The following is a 19,028-nucleotide window of genomic DNA, read 5'->3' as shown; positions in this document are numbered from 1 at the left end:
AACCAGAGTAAGATGTCCGCCCACTCTGTTGTCAAAGAATGATGGGCCTAGCAAAGAGGGAGAGTAGCACAGGTGGTGATTTTATCAGGGAACTCCCAAGTCAAGCTGACCAGGGCACAAGTCGTGACTCTATCACTGACCAGCTGTGGGACCTAAAGCACACTACATGATTTCACTACACCCCAGTTTTTCTTTCCACAAAATGAGATAATGACGTAATGACCTCACAGGATTGTTGAAGAGTAAAGAAGATAATGCAGAAAAAGCTGTTAAACAGAGTCTGGCAGAAGCAGACATCAGCTACCATGATCACAGTGCTTTCAAACCCCCACAACCCCGGTAAAAAGGCAAATACTTTCAAGGCCTGCATTATGTGTTAAACGGGCTTTGTCTACCGGCATCACGTCCACTGCATGGGTCTGCCTTCAACATTAAGCTTTCAGGAGGGAAAGAAGGTTCCTATCTATCTATGCTATAAAGCACCACACCTGATGCCAGCATGAATAATCACATTAGTCGCTGCTATGTGACGTCTGTACCCTACTATTTAATAACTAGAAAGTAAAAGCGGCTCCCATATTTTAGAGCCAATTTTGCGTGCGCCACCATCCAAGGTGTTTTACCACCCGCATCTAATCCTAAAGCAATCTGCAGGAAGCCAGGGCTCTGAATCCCCACCTCAAAGACAAGGACGCCCAATCTGCCCAGAGTCACACTGTGAGTTCACTACACACAGACTGGCGGCCCGGTCCTCCAGCACCTATGCCCTACATGTGCTGTCTCCATCTGACCATACCAAACTCATGCTCTGTTTTCCCTCTGAGACCATCCTGTGTCAAAGTGAACAAACTTTTTTTTAATCAAAATAATTCAGATCTCTCATATTACTGTCTATCTGCAAAGCACAAATGAATCTGCAATTCTGGCACAATTTTCTCTTACTAGATTTAAAAGTTACTTCTAAAGTTTACTGTCAGAACACCATAGCAGTATCAAGTCTTTCATTATTTAAAGTGGATCTATAGCTGCCAACAATGACAGCTTAATTGTTTCTTCAGTAGCTAGGTGTTTGGCATCGAGTTTGTGAGGTAACTACAAGCCTGTAGGGCGATAGCTGCTCACATCCTTAGCAATCTACACGGGCTTCTCTGGAGGCCAGCACTGGCCGACTGATAAAATATGACTCCATAAATCAGTCGGCTGAAGGAGCACTTGTATACGTCACCATCTATCTTTGTAGCTCCTCTCTGAAGGGTACAGGGTAAGAGCTCATCCCTGAGCACCAGAACCAGAGAAAGGCCCATCACAGTTGGCACTGACTAAGCATGTGCTACTTGAAACTGAAGACACACCAAGACTGGGAAAAAAGACCCTGCTGGTGTTAGCACGCCTCAGGCAGTGGTAGAAGCTTCAGCAAGTCATCTTCAAACGGCAGAGAGCCAGAGCTCTAGAAACCTGCAAAAATTGGCTAAGCCTGCAGTCTTCATTTCTTTAAGTTGAGCATCTTCAAAGTCTAGAATTCTAACTGTAGGGCACAGCAGCTGCCACTGCAGATCTGATCCTCTCAGCTTTTGGCAGCTCTCAACTTGAGATTCTAGCAAAAGAATTTTTCAAGTTGCTATTATTGCCTGTCATGGATTTATAAATATTGTGCACTATCTGCCGTGGCATGGCTCTCATGGGACGCCAGAGCGTGCCAAATGCATAACAGAATGAAAAACAGTTTCTAGTCTTCAAATAAATGCTAATTTTTTTTAACTGCGCTCACATGATGTGTTTGGTGACCAACTTCAATAGTACAGAATATGTATCAGAGAGGGGGAAAAAAGCTGATTGTCTTTTCCAGCAGCATTCAGCTGCTACTTTCATTAAGCTTGTTTAATTAGATTCCAGATGCTAATTTGCAAGTCGATACCAGAGGGTGCAGGACAGTTTGCCTTTGAATCATCTCCCTGTGATGTGAGGGTCCTGCCGCACACCACTACCCTTCGGCAGCCCTTGCACGGTATTCTGACAATTAGTGCAAAGAGGGAACGGTATTGATCTTGACAGACTAAATATTAATCTTCTACCCATTTTAATGAATTGTAGTCTTCAAGAGTTTAAATTTCTCACCAGGCCAAATGAACATTCCCCCTTACAAAGAAAGAAAATGGAAGGAAAACTAAGTTATCTGATTCATTTCCTTAATTTCCTCCCCCACCTAAAATAAAATCTGTGCTTTTATTTCAGTTAATTTTAAAGACACAAACCTCTACCACTACCACCATATTTCTAGGGACAATGGTCAAATACCTTATACTTAGCTGGAAAGTGGACCAAAAAGCCCACTCTATGGTTACTGCCAGTGTCCCCGTCCAGTTAGCCTGTGGGTAACAACCAGTATCAAGAACTTAATTCTTTTATCAGCCTTAACAATGGAAGGAGAAAAATCTGGAGCAATGACTTTATGCAATTCATCATCATACACACACAAAAAACGCTCAAATAACTGACCTTTTGCATCAGGTCAACCCACACATTCAAAATCCACAATTCTAATACAGTGGCATAATATCTGGATAAAGATGTATGCTTACAAAAGTACAACATGAAACCTATCACCAGTAAGAAATACAAGTTTTTATGCTTTCACTGCTATCACAGCAGTCTAAAGTGAAGTTACTAAACTGTTTTAAGGACGGCTGATTAGAGAACTAAAAAATACTATACACTCATTAACAAATACTGGCTGAATTCCTTCTAGGTATCACTTTCTGGGCTAGGTGGAAGGAAACAATGGATAAGCACAGTCTCTGTTCTCCAACTTCCAGGGCAAACTAATAGCAAGAGAAAAAAAACAAGAAAAGAGAAAATTATAGGATCACCTGAGGTAGTATTTGGACCACAATGGGGTGAGAATTTCTCACAGTGCCTTAAATTCACTAATTCGACAGCAATCCATCAGAAATTGAACCCAGTGCTTTCACTTATGGCAAGCTGCTGGCTCGGTCAACGCAGCAGAGGTGCACCTCAGGCCCATCTTAAGAATCCCAACTGGGCCACACTGGGCAGCTTTTCTGGCCTGTTCTTCCCAATGAGCATTTACCCCGTCCCAACTTCCTTCACTTGTGTACTTCATGGGACACCTGCTTTGCTGACTCAGCCTCAATGCTACACATTGTTGAAGCACCCCAGCTGTCTTCCTGTTATCTCAAAAACAGGTTCATTACTTTCCACGTGGCAAAAAAGAGAAAGTCCCCTCTATTTCCCAGGTGGTTTTTGATGACTCAGATTTTGCTTCAGCTCAGGGTTATTCTGTCTCAAGCCAACAAGAACATACTGAACATGGAGACAGAACAGAAAATTTCATGGCTCATGACCTGAAGGAGCTCCATCTCTCACAGGCAAGTGGAGAAGACACCCTTGAAAAGAGCCATCACAGGTCAGGGATATAGCTCAGCGGCATAGGCACGTGCCTGGCAAGCGCAAGGTCCTGAATTTGATTCTCGCTACCAAAAAAGAAAAACGAAACAAGCCATCAAACAATGGGACAGGTATGTCCACTGGAGCACAGGAACACGAATGAATGAGGAAGTCACTGAAGGCTCTGCTGCCAGACACCAGCAGAGAAGAGGAATTGACAGCAAGCAGGAACACACTATGTTCCAAGGACAGTGAGCACACAGGAATGGCTGAGGTGGACCTATATTCCCCCAGGTTTAATATTCACCCCCCAGGCCTACACACAATGGAGATACACAAACACATTCTTAGTTCTATTAATAGTACGTGCCTATTTTCAGGTGTCTTCAAGAAAGCTACAGCCAGCATATCACACCCAGGATTTCACAGACACAAACTGTACTCTAAAAGGATTCTTTTTTTTTTTCCCCCTTCCGATACCAGGAATTGAACTCACGATGTCACGCTTGCCAGGCAGGCGCTGTGCTGCTGAGCTAAATCCCTAGCCCCTCTAAAAAGATTCTTAAATTAAGAAGAGTGAAGTAGTTGGGGGAAAGAGCAGGAAGAGACTGGAAAGGGGCACTTGGAGGTAAAGGAAATACTCTGTATCTTGATTTGAGTGGCAGTTATTTGTGATTACAGATGCCAAAACTCATGGAGAGTACACTTAAAGTCCATGCATTTAATGACAAATTATACCTCAATTTATTAAAAAGTTAAAGAATACTTTCAAGAAAAGTAACAGTACAGGTGACACCTGGATATGGCAGAGAAAAACGCACTGTGCAAATGACAAGTTCAAGAACCAATCCTAGATTAGCCCTGCCCAATAAATTCCCCAGCAACTACATTACTATGTCAATGTGATCAACATACATTTAGAGGTGCTGGGATCAAAGCCAGGGTCTCATGCATGCTAGGCAGCAGTCTACCACTGGGTTATATCCCAAGCCCAACATAGAACCACAGAGACATCAAATTTTTTTGTATTAATCCTTTGAAATCTGGCATATGTTTTCTACCCACAGCCTTCTTCATCGGGCTAACCACATCTCAAGCATTCGATAGCCCTGTGGGTGTAGCAGCTACCATACTGCACAGGGGAGTTACAGACAGCGAGGAAACACTAATGGTTTTTAAGCAGAAAGGGATCTTCATTCTATAAATACCACAGTTACCTTTGATGCACAAATCTTCTAGTCCAAGCCCAGCAACATCCACAGCACAAATGCACAGATTTAGGGAAAAAGGGGAGGGGGGCATCCTCTAATGTAGAATTTGTTTTAACAATAAACCTGACAGTCTGTTTCATGAGTTTGACTCTAAAAATTACTGTTTGGCACACAATTTATAATTATGATAGCCTGAAAGTGGCCCCTGGAAATGTAACTCTGCCTGTGCACAGAGCTGCTGTCCCAGCAGACCGTAGGGGATGTGAAAGGCTGTTCTGGGTTTCTGTCTAAGACATCTCCAGTCCTTTCCCAAACTGAAACGGAAAAAAGGTGATTTAGTCACCTCGCCCTGCAAGCTCTACTCAGTCAATGGGAGAAAAAAAGTTATGGATGCTTCTTGCCACAGAAAGGAAAATTAAAAGTTTAGAAACCTGAGACCAAGAGCTGGGTGTGATGGCAAATGCCTGTAATCCCAGCACTTGGGAGGCTGAGGCAGAAAGATCACCATGAGTTTGAGGCCAGCCTGGGCTACACAGTAAGTTCAAGACCAGCCTGAAGTACATAGCAAAACCCTGTCTCAAACAACACCCCCCAAAAAGAAAAGAAAAATTTGAGATTAAGATGTCTATGTTTCCATGAATTCTATGCAAATACAGAGCTAGAAACGACCCCACAGACTACTTCTCTTGCACAACAGAGAAGGCACTGACACTGTCCTCCCAGTTCGCTAGGCGGCCCCAGCCTTCCACCGCCACAGCATCACTGCAGTCACCAACGCAAGCAGCACGGCCAGCACAGTCAGTTGCTTGTTCTTTCAAGTACCTCGTACCATGAATTTAGATTCTGAAAATACTGTCTATTGACAGGCATTCTACTTCTATCAGTCTGCTTGTATTATCTGCCTTCTGTTTACTTTAAAATTCAACCACTAGAGCAGGTACTACTTTCACCTTAATAGTGATTTTCACTGATTATCAGTGTGTCAAGTTTGAAAGCTTAACAAAAAGCTGAAATGGTAAACTTATATGTAATCAATCTGAAATGGGTATTGATTCAACCTATTTCAAAGTCTCACAGGTAAGGCAGACCATAAAGTGCTCTAAGTGAAATTAATTAATCTAAGAAACACTTTCACCAGATTGATAGTAGAAGTTTTACTGATGTTGATATTTCTTTTTCCTCTCCCACATCACATCAATATTAAATTCACAGCCTTTGAATCATTCTAAACCCAGTCTTAAATAATGTAAAATTACTTTAGTAGCGTGTTAAGTCACCATTAATGTACCTCATACATTCAACTTTTTCTGCAATTCTCATTTTTCTTTAACATATGGAGGTCCCAATCAATTGGAAATAGACAGAGCTTCCAAGAAAATTTGAAAAGATTAATGTGGTTTAAAAAGGGGCTTGACATTAAAAATCCTCTGATTAGAAAACTAAGGAAGTTTTTTTCTTTTTTTTTCTTTGTAAGTGACCTAGTATATATTATTTTTTCTCTACGTATTTAAGAACCCCAAATAATGCTGATACAGAAATAAATTTTCCCACTCAGAAATGAGAACAGAATCCTGATTTCATTTATAGTTCTATACTTGGCCCTGTTTATCATTCTTAATTAGAACAAGGCTATCATTTTTCAGAAAACATTTACCTAAATTCTACACATTTTAATCTGCAGCTATCTAAGACAGGGAAGAATTCTAGTCTGCTGACCAAGTCCTTGATCTGTGCTGTTCTCAAGTAAAGGGCACAGTGGTTTCCGGCAGAACACCCCTGTGCTAGCTGATCAGCATCCACAGCCCATGTTCTCCAGCCTTCGCAACTCTTGGCCCAACCTAAAAAGCAGAGTCAGCTTCAGGGCTCCTATGACAAGGAGGTGGTAAAAGAACAAAATGTCTTTAATATGTGATCTTCCCCCGAGAAGATGAGACATAAAGCACTGTCTAAACTAATACCTAGAGATACCTTTTGGTTCCTAAACAAAATACTGCAAAGTCAGAAGTGATAGAAACCTACATATTAAGAATGAAGTAAACCACTCATACACTGCATTATACTAATAATCAAAAAGAAATTATACTCCCTATCGAAAAATAGCCATCAAAACACCAAAAGCACATGATGAAGGCTGCCTTTACGACTTAAGTGGCTGTGCACTGGTTTGGTGGCATGGAGAAAGTACAGTGAAGAATAATGTAGTACATGAGCATCCAAGCATAATGAACACACCTCCAAAAGTGGCAATGAAAGATCTATGGATTTGTTAATGGAGGGGGTTTCTTGGGCAGCAGAAGGTTGCTCATTTGGGGGAAGGGGAGAACAGCTATCATTAACACAGACTTAGAATGTCTTCCACAAAATACCACCTCCCCAATCACCAAAGAAAATACAGTAAAAGAATCTCTTATAAATATATTTAAGACACTAAGTCCATCATCCTGAGAAAATGCCAGGCACACTTAACCTTGTCCTTATCTTCTACAAGATGCTGAACAAGCCGGGCGTGGTGGCACATGCTTGTAAGCCCAGCACTCAGGAGGCTGAGGTAGGAGGATCTCTGCAAGCTTGAGGCCAGCCTGGGCTACAAAGTGAGTTCAAAGTTAGTCTGAACTGCACACTTAGACCCTATCTCGGAAAAAAAAAAAAAAAGATGCTAAACAATCGACAGGGATTTTTAAAAACTGCCCCCATTTTTGGGCCAGGTTTGTGTGACATGCAAAGTCACACACAGTTGCTCTATTCTTAGTGAGAAAACAGAAAAACCTGTCATTTTGAGGTATTGTTACAAGAAATCTTAGTATATAAGAAAACATTCTGCACTGCAGCAGCACTTATAGCTAAGAGTCCTAAACAGCTCAATAGCCAGAGCAAAAAGCGAAACAGTGTCAGCTCCTCAAGGCCAAAAGATGACACAACAGGGCTACTACGAAAGGATACTTTCCACATAGCCACTCTCTTCAACAAACATACTACCTGTGCCAAAGACCATTCCGACTAACGACTGTTGTACAAGCTCTGGAGGAATCGACAGTTTGTAAATGGTTGACACACAACTGGAAAAATATCTGAAAAAATAAAACTGCAGAGACTTACATACCTCCATATCTGGTCTAAATTTATCTTCAAAAACAGCCATTGCTGCCAAGGAGCCAGACCCTGTAAGAAAAAGATGCACTTTTAGTTTTTGGATTTTTTTTTTTTTTTAACCAATCCTTAGCTTTTCCATCTCAAGTTCACCTCAGGGTAGTAAAAACAGTAAAACATGCCCTGTGTCACACTCAAATACAGTGTAAATATTAACACCACAGGGCCACGTCAACCAAGTAAAAAGCAGTACTACTCAAAAGCCTAGAGTCACATTTGCCACTAGCTCGAGCCAGTCTGAAACTAGCCCTACTTCTACCACTCACAGATTTAATTGTAAATAATTCATAATAAAATGAGGAAGCACAAAAATGAGGTTATGGGGAATCTGTATTTTTTTTTAGAAAGTGAACACCACCTAATTTCACATATCCTACGTGGTGAGGCTTGGGCTCCATGTTGTGCCTTGGCAGGCTGCTGGGCAAGTGCTAAATACCAAGCCCGCTAGGAAGAATACATTGTTTTAATGAGCTGGCCCTGGTAGAGTCACCTTGACATGCAGGGAAGAAACTACTGCACCAGCAATGGTAATAGGACTGCAAGTTACAGCCACCAGGTTATTCCAGCTACAACTGTAAAACACTTTATTATGTGGCATTTATTTGGAGCTATTATTTTTAGTTTGTACTTTGAAGAGTAAAAGCTGAGTAGACAAAATGACAGACAAAGAAACAAAAATTTATTATCACAATAGCAAATGGCTGAAAGGTTATGCTGCATAGGTATTAACAGATAGCAAATTTATCCCTACCAAAGTAGACATAAAGGCATTTAAGTATGGGCTCCCTCTGAATGGATGCAAAAGGCAGCTCAGCACTATTTGAAAATTTAAACTTGCTTTGTTCAGAAACCCGAGAATCTTTAGAAAATCATCATCTTGTCTGTACAGGATCCTGGCAATATTTCAGGATACTCTACTTTTGGAGAGAGGACAGAGTTGCCCACAATTTTTTACTCCAATTAGAAGATTTTTTTGGCATTTATTACTTTTTAACTTGTTTTGCATAACACTATCTATTTAGCTGGGTCAGAGAGAAAACCATATTTTCTATTTAAAATGATTTGTGTACATCGCTTGACCACCTCAATGGTTTAGCAAAGGAAAAAGGCAGCGATTAAACAGTTTCAAATGAGGTGTCCTGCTGATTTTATCAAGTCTGCTGAATGTATAATGAAAAAGGGGAAGCTGACAGCAACACTGCATTGAGGAAATACAGACTACCTTATCTGAACCATTTAAGGAGGTCCAATTATAGATCAAATTTAAAGGGTAGAAACAGCAGATTTACAGACACAAATCAATGAACATGGTAATCCCAATGAATATGACAGATATTCCTGTTACGGAATATTGCTGCGGTTGAGGATCATTACCTTCACGGCACCAGATACATCACAGCTAAAGCAGTAGGAAGCGTCAAGTGTAGACCAGCATTACAAGCAATGACTATTCATTTAAGCTTTGGGAGCAAAAGGCAACCCCATTTCCCCCCTCACAATTTTTTTTTTCCTCCTTAAGAAAAAAAAAAAACTGAAATGGAGATGTAAAGGGCTATTAAAAGCCCCTTTGGACAAGAGACAGAAATTAAGCAGCTAGAACACCAGTGGACCCAGGAAGAAACAAGCACATTTACAAAAGTAAATTCACCAAACCAAACCTCTGGATTTCAAAGTCCTTGAAAACAGGTCAGATTCTACTGCATTTTAGGGGTTACCAGGTCACCCGAGACTCAGAGGTCACGAGGGAAAAGTATATAAGCTGCTGTTTTAAGGTTCAGGTAAGAACCAGCCTCACTAGTTTAAAAAAAAACTGCTTTCCTGTGGAAAACAAAGGACAGCTGTCAAGGAGAAACAAGAAAATTGCAAATGAGGACCTCTCAGAAAAAAATTATTTCTAGATACAAAATACTCCTACAGGGCAGACAACTGCAGGCTTGCCTTTTCCAGAGTGGCCCCAGATTATCTTCCCTAGGAGCCCAAGGGTAAAAGGACCAGAACCCTGAAATCAACATTTAAAAAGGACAGAAGGCCAGTATTTTCCTAAGAGCTAACAACTTTGTGGAGAACTACAATAAAACATGGCTTTGTTTTTCCTAGGTACATATATTTCCTTCTGCTCAGCTTCAGCTTCCTTGGTACCTATATTTCCTTCTGCTTCAATATTTTCAGAAATGAGAAAGTATTTCCCTCCCAATAGAATCTTATCAGAATCTTTATCAGAAACGACAGCTCTGTCCAGTGCGCGGAGCCACCGCATGTCATCAGAGGTGCTTTTCACAGCTGGTCATGGGACAGGCAAACACAGGAGGGCCACAGGCTCTTACCACACTGTAAGACACCTCAATCCCCAACACTCACAGAAATTTTCTGGAGCCGGGCGTGGTGGCACGCCCCTCTAATCCCAGCACTCAGGAGGCTGAGGCAAGAAGATCATTGTGAGTTCGAGACCAGCCTGGGCTACAAAGTGAGCTCAAGGCCAGCATGAACTGCATAGAAAGACCCTTTCTCAAAACGACAAAAAACAAAAAAAAAAAGAAATTTTCTGGAAAGCAAGGGCTTCATAAATTGCTTGATTCCACTTCCCCTGAAATCAAAGACATGCAGGCCCCAAAATAAATCTGCAAAGAAAGGGAAATGCAACATTAAAGACAATTTTCAAAAAAAAAGATAATTTTCTACTTCACGTGGGAACTAGTTTCGGCTTCCAGCTCTCTAGGAAAGAGAACTCTGGCGCCCCCTTTTTAGAAGGACAAGAAGTGCTAAGAGATGGCACACAAGTGACTGTCAATAGGTTCCCAGGTAACTCTGAATGCCTCTGCTACCTAAAAACAGGTGAGAATTCACACAGCGCCACCACAGTCCAAAGCAGTGAGAGAACACGATGCAAATCCTCACATAACTGCAGAGCAATGCAATGGGGAAGCAAGGGGAAAAGAGTTGGCCATTTTTTTAAAGGTAAATTTCAACGAGACCAGTATTCTCTAATGATTTTATTCAAGTTTCCCAGATATTAGTCCAATGCCCAAAACTCTATATAATAAACCAACGGGCAAATGCTGTGCAGGTACAACCACCACGTGGCCCACAGAAAGAACCCTCAAGTATTACATCCCAGTTTCCCCATAAACTACAAATGAGGCCCTGAGCCATCCTCGCCTCAGTGTCAAGCTCTCTACCTGGAGTTCTCTTCAGGCCCAACACCAAGGCTAAGAAAGCGTTTCAGAAGAACACTTTCCCCTTATTTTCTATTCCAAAGACAAGGACACCTTAGATGGCACAGCTACCCAGCTTCCCACTAAGGAGAAAGCGCAAAGAAGGTCAGCGACAGTGTGCAGTACAAGACCTCTGCCTCCACAGCGAGGTCAGGTGAGGAGATGGCTGCCACCACTGCGAGGTGCATTCCACAGAGGCAGACCAGGCGCTGAGGCCTGTGCTCTAAGAACCCACAGCCCAGAAGGGAGAAGACAGCACCTGAGGGAAGTCCCCACACGGGCCCCCTATGTTTTATGTCGTTTAGTCACCCTCACAGCAACCCACTGAAGTGACAGCCATCCTGTCTAGGGTTGCAGAACTAACAAGCATAAGTCAGGGCTCCTTTCTCCACTGTGCCCCATGTCACTCTCTCATACAGGAAGTCCTGTATGCCACAACACACTTCAGAGAAGGCACACATGACCTTCCATGACCAAGTCCTGCTCCCCTCATCCCTGACCCCTCTCCAATACCCACCCCTGATACTCCATCAACACTGACATTTGCTAAGTCTCCAAGCCATTTCACACCTCATCTTGGCACGTGGCAAACCTACTAATCCCTTAACAGTCACAGAACTCCTAGCTACCCTTCAAATCCCATTGAGACATCACTCCTCTCAGAAGGCTTCATGAGTTTATGAACTCTCAGCCGTGCAGCTTACCCACCCTCTCACAGCAGCCCGATACTAGCGGACTCTGGCAGACCACAAGCGCCGAACAGACGCATGTGGAAGGAAGCTGTGCTGAGCTGGTACACAACTGTCCTGCGGAAGAACTGGGGAAACTCTGAAGAGTGAAAATAGCAGTAAATACCTTAATAAACTACAGAAGAACATTTATTCTGCAACAGGAGGCCTGCAAGTCTCGCCTGGGAAACTTAGCGACTCAGTGAGCTTAGTGAGATCCCATCTAAAAATGAAAAGCGTTTGCAGCGGCGGGGGGAGGGGAGGGCCCTCAGTGCAAAGGCTCTGGGTTCAACAATCCAATACTGACAAAAAAAAAGAGAGAGATACACCAAAAACCTTAATTCACCACACTAGGCTGAATAAAAGGCAAATGCAGATGTAATACAAGTTCAATTTTCAAAAAAGCACAAAAAGACTTTAAAGGCACACATCCATGTTCTGTTTATTTTACATCCTCGCCTAGGGCACACCCCTGCCCCATCACAAGAGTGGGTTCCCCTGCTTAGATTTCCACATCCTCCTAGCAAAGCTCCTGTCTCCTCAACTGCCCCTCAACTCACCCTGCTCAACCACCCCCAACTCCCAGCCCACTGGGAAGCCAGGCTGCGGACCAGATGTAGTGGAGAGCGCATACTTCGGGCCCTTGGCCCCAACAGAACCAGGCACTACTGTCTGCACACCTCAACCCACAGCGGCCATTAGGTGGGCGCCACCTGGCCTCAGCTGCCCCAACTGGGTGCTCATTAAACTCTGTCTGCAACTGGCGCCCTGCAGTGTCCTGGAATGAGAGCACAACCAGGCCTGCTCCAAGGCAAACTGTTAGGTCCTGACTCACCCACAGACCTTCCTGACGACACTGGGGGTCAACTACATCTGCTGACCTCCAAGAGATGGGAGCCAAGCACCCGCGCCGCAGGGCCCCATCTCCAGCCAGGCTTTTAAAATGAAATTCCTATGACTCACAGGTCACTGGCAAGCCAAAAAAAGGGGAAAAAAAAAAAAAAAACAACCTAACTCCTGTAAATAATGTAACATAGAAGCCCTAACACTCAGAAAAATATATGCAACACACAGAATAACTAAGAAGAGCTCATGGATAAATAACATCAATATTCCAACAGAGAAAAGACACAGTAGTTTACAAAAAAAACTAGGCAGAGGTCTATACCCAGTTAGAAACACCATTAGTAATCAAAGAAAAAAGAATTAAAACCACCATCTTTTGCTTTCTAAATTAGCAAAGATTAAAAAGAACAACAGATAGTGCTGACAAAGACACGGTGAAATGAGCACATGGACATGTTGGGAGAGGCGAACTCTAATGGGAATTCAGAAACATCAGCTAGAAATGAAAAGCACACATCCACCAAACCAGCAACTCTACTGCCTGAGAGTTTGTCTACAGAAATGAGTGAATAAATACCTGCATCACGTATATAAAAAGATCACTGTTTAGATTAAAACACACATTAAACCAAGAGAAAACACTACAAGTCAGTAAACATGACAAGGCAGAAGCAATTTTGGCAACTGAAAAATGTCCATGATACAATATTCAGGGGAGGTTCCAAAGCAGTATTAACAGATATGCTTATGAAATACATATTAAACAAATCTAGGAGAACATAAATCAAAATATGTTTATTTGTGAGTGGTGCTATTTTCATTTTAACTGCTTTTGTTTTTTTCTTCAAAGAGCATGCACTACTTGCAATTTTTTAAGGTATAAACCTGGAGAAAATCCAACATTGTGAAGGGATGGAAACAATAAGCAAAACACCTATTACCCTGCTAGCTGCCACTTCTTTATGTCTTATAGCATCAGCAAGCAGCTTATTCCTGAAAGTTGTGCGCAGGGGCCTGAAGGTCAACCCATGCACAAATCAACAGTCCCAAGGAAGGACAGCAATCAGTCATCACAAACAAATAAACTATACCATGTCCCTCTTTACCACCACCCTTTGGAGGGCTTCCTGAGGGCTGTCTTAGAGGTAAAATGATCTTACCCATAATGTCTTTGGGCATATGAGCAATGAGCCAGACCCCACTCATCCAGAAATGTAGCTTGGCAAACAGCCACAATAACCTTATGTGGCATAGGAAATTTCCAAGCACACTGGTTTGCTCTTCAGGGATGGCAGGTAGAGCAATCCCACTTTACCTAAGAGGACTGAAGCTCTGAGGCGTGAAACTTGCCCAGATCACGTGGCAAGTGTTTAGCAAAACTGAGATTTCTAAACCAGATCTTTCTCCATTTAAAGTGTGTGACATTCTTTCCATTCCACCATGTTGCCTCTTAAATAGCAAAGCCAAATGCTCTAAGTCAAGATTAGCAAGTAAGCCTGGAAGAGGTAGCTATCTTTTCTTAGCTTCCTATCCCAAAAAAAGGTATGCTTTCAACCTGGTTTTTTCTTCAAATTTCAACAGACTGATTACCACACATCTGGTTACAGTTAATTTGTGTGGCTTTGGAAATTCAAATGAGACTGGAATTTTAGTTAAATGTTTTAAATGATTAAACATATGCCATTCACTGTTTTGTAATGCCACTCAAGTATCTGTTCCAAAGCATTTGTATTAAAATAGCCCAATGGGGGAACCTTAAATTTGTCTCCATTTTCTTAAATTTCAGAAAGTCTTTGTGATCTTATCCACATTAGTACATGTTAAGTATCCTTTTTCTAAAATACTTGGAATCAAGAGTAGTTTTGTAAGTTCGATTCCCAGTACCACCAAAACAAAAAAAAAAAAAAAAAAGAGTTGTTTTGTATTTTTTTTTAAATGTCTGTATATACATAATAAGATATCTCGGGGACGGAAGAAGTCTAAACAGGAAATTCATTTCATCTTATACACATAGCCAGAAAGTAATTTTATACAATATTGTTAGTGTGCCTAAGTTCTGACTGTGATCTGTCACATGAGGTCAGGTGTGGCAATTTCCACTTGTGGAATCACACTGGGATTCAAGGGTCAGATGATGAGCATTTCAGATTTCAAGTGCTCACCTATAGTTCAATTTGAACCTAACTTTTTCTGAAAGAACCCAATTTAGGACAAAATCTGAAATGCATCACAAAAATTTTACAATCTAGATATTAATTTTACCTGTACTGTATGTTTAAAATCACCTGTATTAATATAACCTTGGGGTAGTAGGGTTTTTTAAACCATGTTTTTTATAGTTAAATACAAATTAAACTTAGCAACTCTATCATCTGTTATTAAACATACTAAAGATATGCTAAAGACCAAAATAATTTTTTAAAACTTGCTGCCTAATCAAACTCTCAGAGGGGCTGGAGATACAGTTCAGCATCATAGTGCCTGCCTGGCAAGTACAAGATATGAGTTTGATTCCTGGTCCTCTTTCCCTGCTAAAAAAAAACCTCTCAGAAAGATCTGAAATTGAGCAAACAGAAATTTGCATTTTTTTTTTTTCAACCAGTATCTATACACATCAACTTCTGGACTATAGAAACAGGAAAGAAACATTTATTAATGGCCCACTAGGTCCCAGACCCTGAACTCAAGTGTTGAGGGTGTTTTAACATTTTAGAAATAAGGAAACTGAGACTAAACTAGTTTCAAAGAATTTGCCCAGGGCAATGGAGAAGTGGACAAGCAAAGCCAAAATTTAACCTAGGCCCTGCGGTTCACAAGCTCACATACTGTTCATTCCCAAGTGACTTCGTGCAGGCTCTGAGAACACAAAACTGCACGGGATGAGGCACAGCTCCTAGGCTCCCTGGCTGTGTCCCTGGGGACATCACCTCAAGCACAAGGCTGCCATGCCAGTGCAGGAAGCCACATCACTTCCAACACCAAGTGATGCTGCCTCAAAAACCACGCTGTGCCACCGCCCTGCCACCCTGGTTTCCTCCCACACACAAAAGGGACAATAGTTTGCATCTTCCTCAAAGGGCTGTGAGGACTGAACAAGTCGCCACATGCACAGCAGAATGCAGGGTCGCCACATGCACAGCAGAATGCAGGGTCATAGTAAGAGCTCAATAAATTGTATTGACTGTGATGATGTCAAGACACCCCCGGCCCCAGCAGCCACTTTACATACTCAGTCTCAACAAGTCCCAGGGCTGCCAGCTTTAATGGGAACAGAAGTCTCCAACATTTCTTCTCTCAAAGTCATGAAGTTCTGAGAGGCAGCAGGAAATGGATTCCCACTGCTTTCCCCCAAATCAATTTAACCAGTTCTTCACAGGAAAAAAGCTGCTCCTCCTGCTAAGGAGTGGTCCGTTTTAAGCACCCGAGGACCTGTTTGGTACCGTGGCCTGCCAAGGTGGAAGATGTATGCGGCGATAAAGGAGTCACCCGCAGAACTTCCTAATCCATCAGTGTCAGCTCTACCTGACAGAGCGCTTACTCACACTTGCTCATTGTTAGCCGACTGGTCACTCTTCCTGGGGAAATCTGGTACTTTCCGTAGGCCCATAGATGGAGGTCATTTTTCACTCCGCTCCTGCTACAAGGCCTGATCTCCTGGTACTGGCGTTTGCTCTGGGGGCAACGATGCCAACGTGTGAAGAGCTGATTTATGAATATAACACAATGCCGTGCCTGGGGACAGTGTTCAGCCACTAGAGAGCAGTGGAGCACCTCTCACCGCGCAGGAAACCCACACCACAGACTAAATGGTTTAATCATATGCATGCATTTCATTATCCGCCTCGGCCAAAAGCTTCGAGGCGGCGCGGCAAGCCAAGCAATCAGACAATCTTGCATCGCTTGCTGAAATCCAGATTTGTCCTTTGTCAGCATAAACAGTTTAATTTGATGTTTTCACTCCTGAGTAAGCACTGAGTATTACATTTAAAGCCTCATGAGGAGGAAGAATGCTTCCTTCTCATCAGCAAATGTACTTCAATGTCAGAGTCTACCTTTTATTCTCAATGAATTAAAAAAATTATTCCATTAATATGCTTTAAAATATTGTTTAAGTCAGTCATCATTTCAGTCAAAAACTAATTTCTCAAAAAATTCAGTTGCTTTTCTAAATGTAATGTAGCCAGAGGAGTTAAATTTTACTGTAAGTAAATAATTTAAAATACCATTTGAAGGGACAGGAATTTTTCTTATAATTGCAAACCCAGCGTCTCACGGACTTGACAGGCTAAATATAAACACTTATTCCTAAGAAAAGACTAACAGGGGGCATCCACACCTAAAATGTGAAAGGTTTTATTCTATTCATGCATTTGATTGCAGTGCCGCAAGATCTGCAGAGAAAACTGCTCTCTCAAAACAGAGGTATCACCTACCTCTCTGTTTACAGGCTAAGATGCGGAGGAAATCACCTCAACACGCGCGGGCCCTTGCAGCATTCCACTCAGGCAGGCTCTCTGCGGGGAGGGCTTTCACTCAGCGCGCTGCAGGACAGATAGCCTGCACAGCCTGCTGCAGATCTCTCAAAGCAGCCTTTCCTCTGGTCCCCCTGTCAGAGTAACTCCCCAAATTCCAGGCAGCCCACTCTGCAAACCTTTCCTAAGATTTCACGTCCCTCAGAATACTCAAGTACATGAGAACAAGAGATTTTAATAATTTATAAAGTGCACTTACTTTCAATCATAAGTAAAGGTTTACCTTGCCCTTAGAGCTTGTGTGGAAACAAGAAGAAATCCTACTTACTTTTTTTACTGTTAAAAAAAGGCAGTTCTATATACGTGTACATTCAATCCATCTATGACCTAAATGGTATTATCGCTTTTCTAGATGGAAAAAAGTGGAAGTTCAGAGAAGTGAAGGATCTACTCAAAGTCACACAGCTCCTAATGGCAAGATCTGGTCTAAAAACTACCAAGTGCAAAGTCTTCTAATGCATAAAGTGACTTTCCTCTTAGTCTCACCACTAAGAAAGTAAAAGATCGGCAAATACTAGGTTATGAAAGTATAAAGACACTTTCTTTAACAGGGCCAATTCAGGTCCAATTCTGGGACAAGACCAGGTAAGAGCAATTAGCTAACCTCAGTCTTTCTGAAGTGGGATTTAAAGCAAAGAACTTAAAACCGAGAGCATTTCAGTTCTCAAACCTACTCCTGACAAGAGCTATTATTGGGTTGTAGACGGACTGCAGACTGAACTCCAATCAGAAAAGACTTCACGGTAAAATGTCAGAGCAAGAAAAGAAGGATAATACCCTACACATTAATTCAACACTTTACAATTTTACCTATAAACAACATTCAATTTTTTTTCCCACAGAACCAAGAACAAAGTCCACTCTGATTAGAATAGATTAATAACTAGCAAGGGCTGACTATATTGCATTTCCTATAACAATATAATGTATTTTAGAATCAATGTTTTCTTATTTCCTAACATAATGGCACCATCTATTGGCTTAGTACCACCTTTGCAGCAACCAGGAAGCAAAATGCATAATTCAATTTTCATGGCCTTTTGGTTCCCAGTTGGTTTTTCCTAGTACCCAATAGTAGAATAAATTTTAAGATACAAACCCACACATGGTACATTTTAAATCTTCTAAAATGCACCTTATATATACTAATCAAAGCAGAAGAAAGTACCAGAGGAATCAGTATAAAGGAACTGCACACAGACAATGTGTTGGTATTGAAATTATTAAAACACTGTGCACCAAACATCTACTATGTACTACACTCTAAGATTTCTACATATGGTATCTCACCGCACCCCCACACCTTCCCCGCAGGGCAGTCCCTCTCGCCACCCTTTACGGAAGGCTCACAGGCAACCAAAGAATTATGGACTGAATATCCCAGCACTGAAGCCAGAGAGCTTCCATGGCTTCTTTTAGGGTTCAAAGTTATTCTCCAGAAGGTCACTGTCTGGGAAAAGCTTCCAATGGAATGAGGTTTCCTGGACCAACATACAGTCCCCAGCAGAGACAAACCAGGTACCCAAGGCAATGCGTATTCTGATCACTCAGCCCCACCCCAAGTGCAGAAAAACAAATTTCCAGCAACACCACAGCTATGAAGTCTATACATAAGTCCTCTGCGAAGGCGTTTATGGAGGCCCCTGAATGAAACACAGCTGCTGTCTTAAGTGAAAATGAATATGGGAGAAACACTTGCCACCTTGATGTATACTAATTGGTCCAATGCTGGATAACATTCAAAGTCAAGTCAGGTTACATACATCAAAATGCCTCCACAAAGGTTGTACTGCAGGGTAAAACTACAGAGAAAATGGCAGGTCTAAACTCTCTATTGACGTCCCAACTTAATTCTAATATTCTTTGGCCCCAAAGTGAAACAAACATCCAGTATGTTTCCTCCTCTGTCCCTCGTCTTAGCTGCTCACCAGCTCTGTAAGCGGGCTT

The 19,028-nt window shown here is 42.0% G+C and overlaps 1 protein-coding gene across 1 annotated transcript in view; it reads right to left on the bottom strand.

Annotated features, from left to right (window-relative positions):
• Window positions 1–19,028, bottom strand: part of Psmb7 (proteasome subunit beta 7) — a 55,331-nt gene that overhangs the window by 21,116 nt on the left and 15,187 nt on the right. Inside the window, exon 6 of the mRNA XM_005382496.1 lies at window positions 7,717–7,775. Within this exon, the coding sequence (XP_005382553.1) occupies window positions 7,717–7,775 (59 nt within the window). The remainder of the gene's footprint in view (window positions 1–7,716; window positions 7,776–19,028) is intronic.

Source organism: Chinchilla lanigera, unplaced genomic scaffold (genome assembly GCF_000276665.1).
Source record: "Chinchilla lanigera isolate Chin_1 unplaced genomic scaffold, ChiLan1.0 scaffold00018, whole genome shotgun sequence".
Lineage (NCBI taxonomy): Eukaryota > Metazoa > Chordata > Mammalia > Rodentia > Chinchillidae > Chinchilla > Chinchilla lanigera.
The sequence above is the reverse complement of the archived record's forward strand: the minus strand, read 5'-3'. Positions and strand labels throughout refer to the sequence as shown.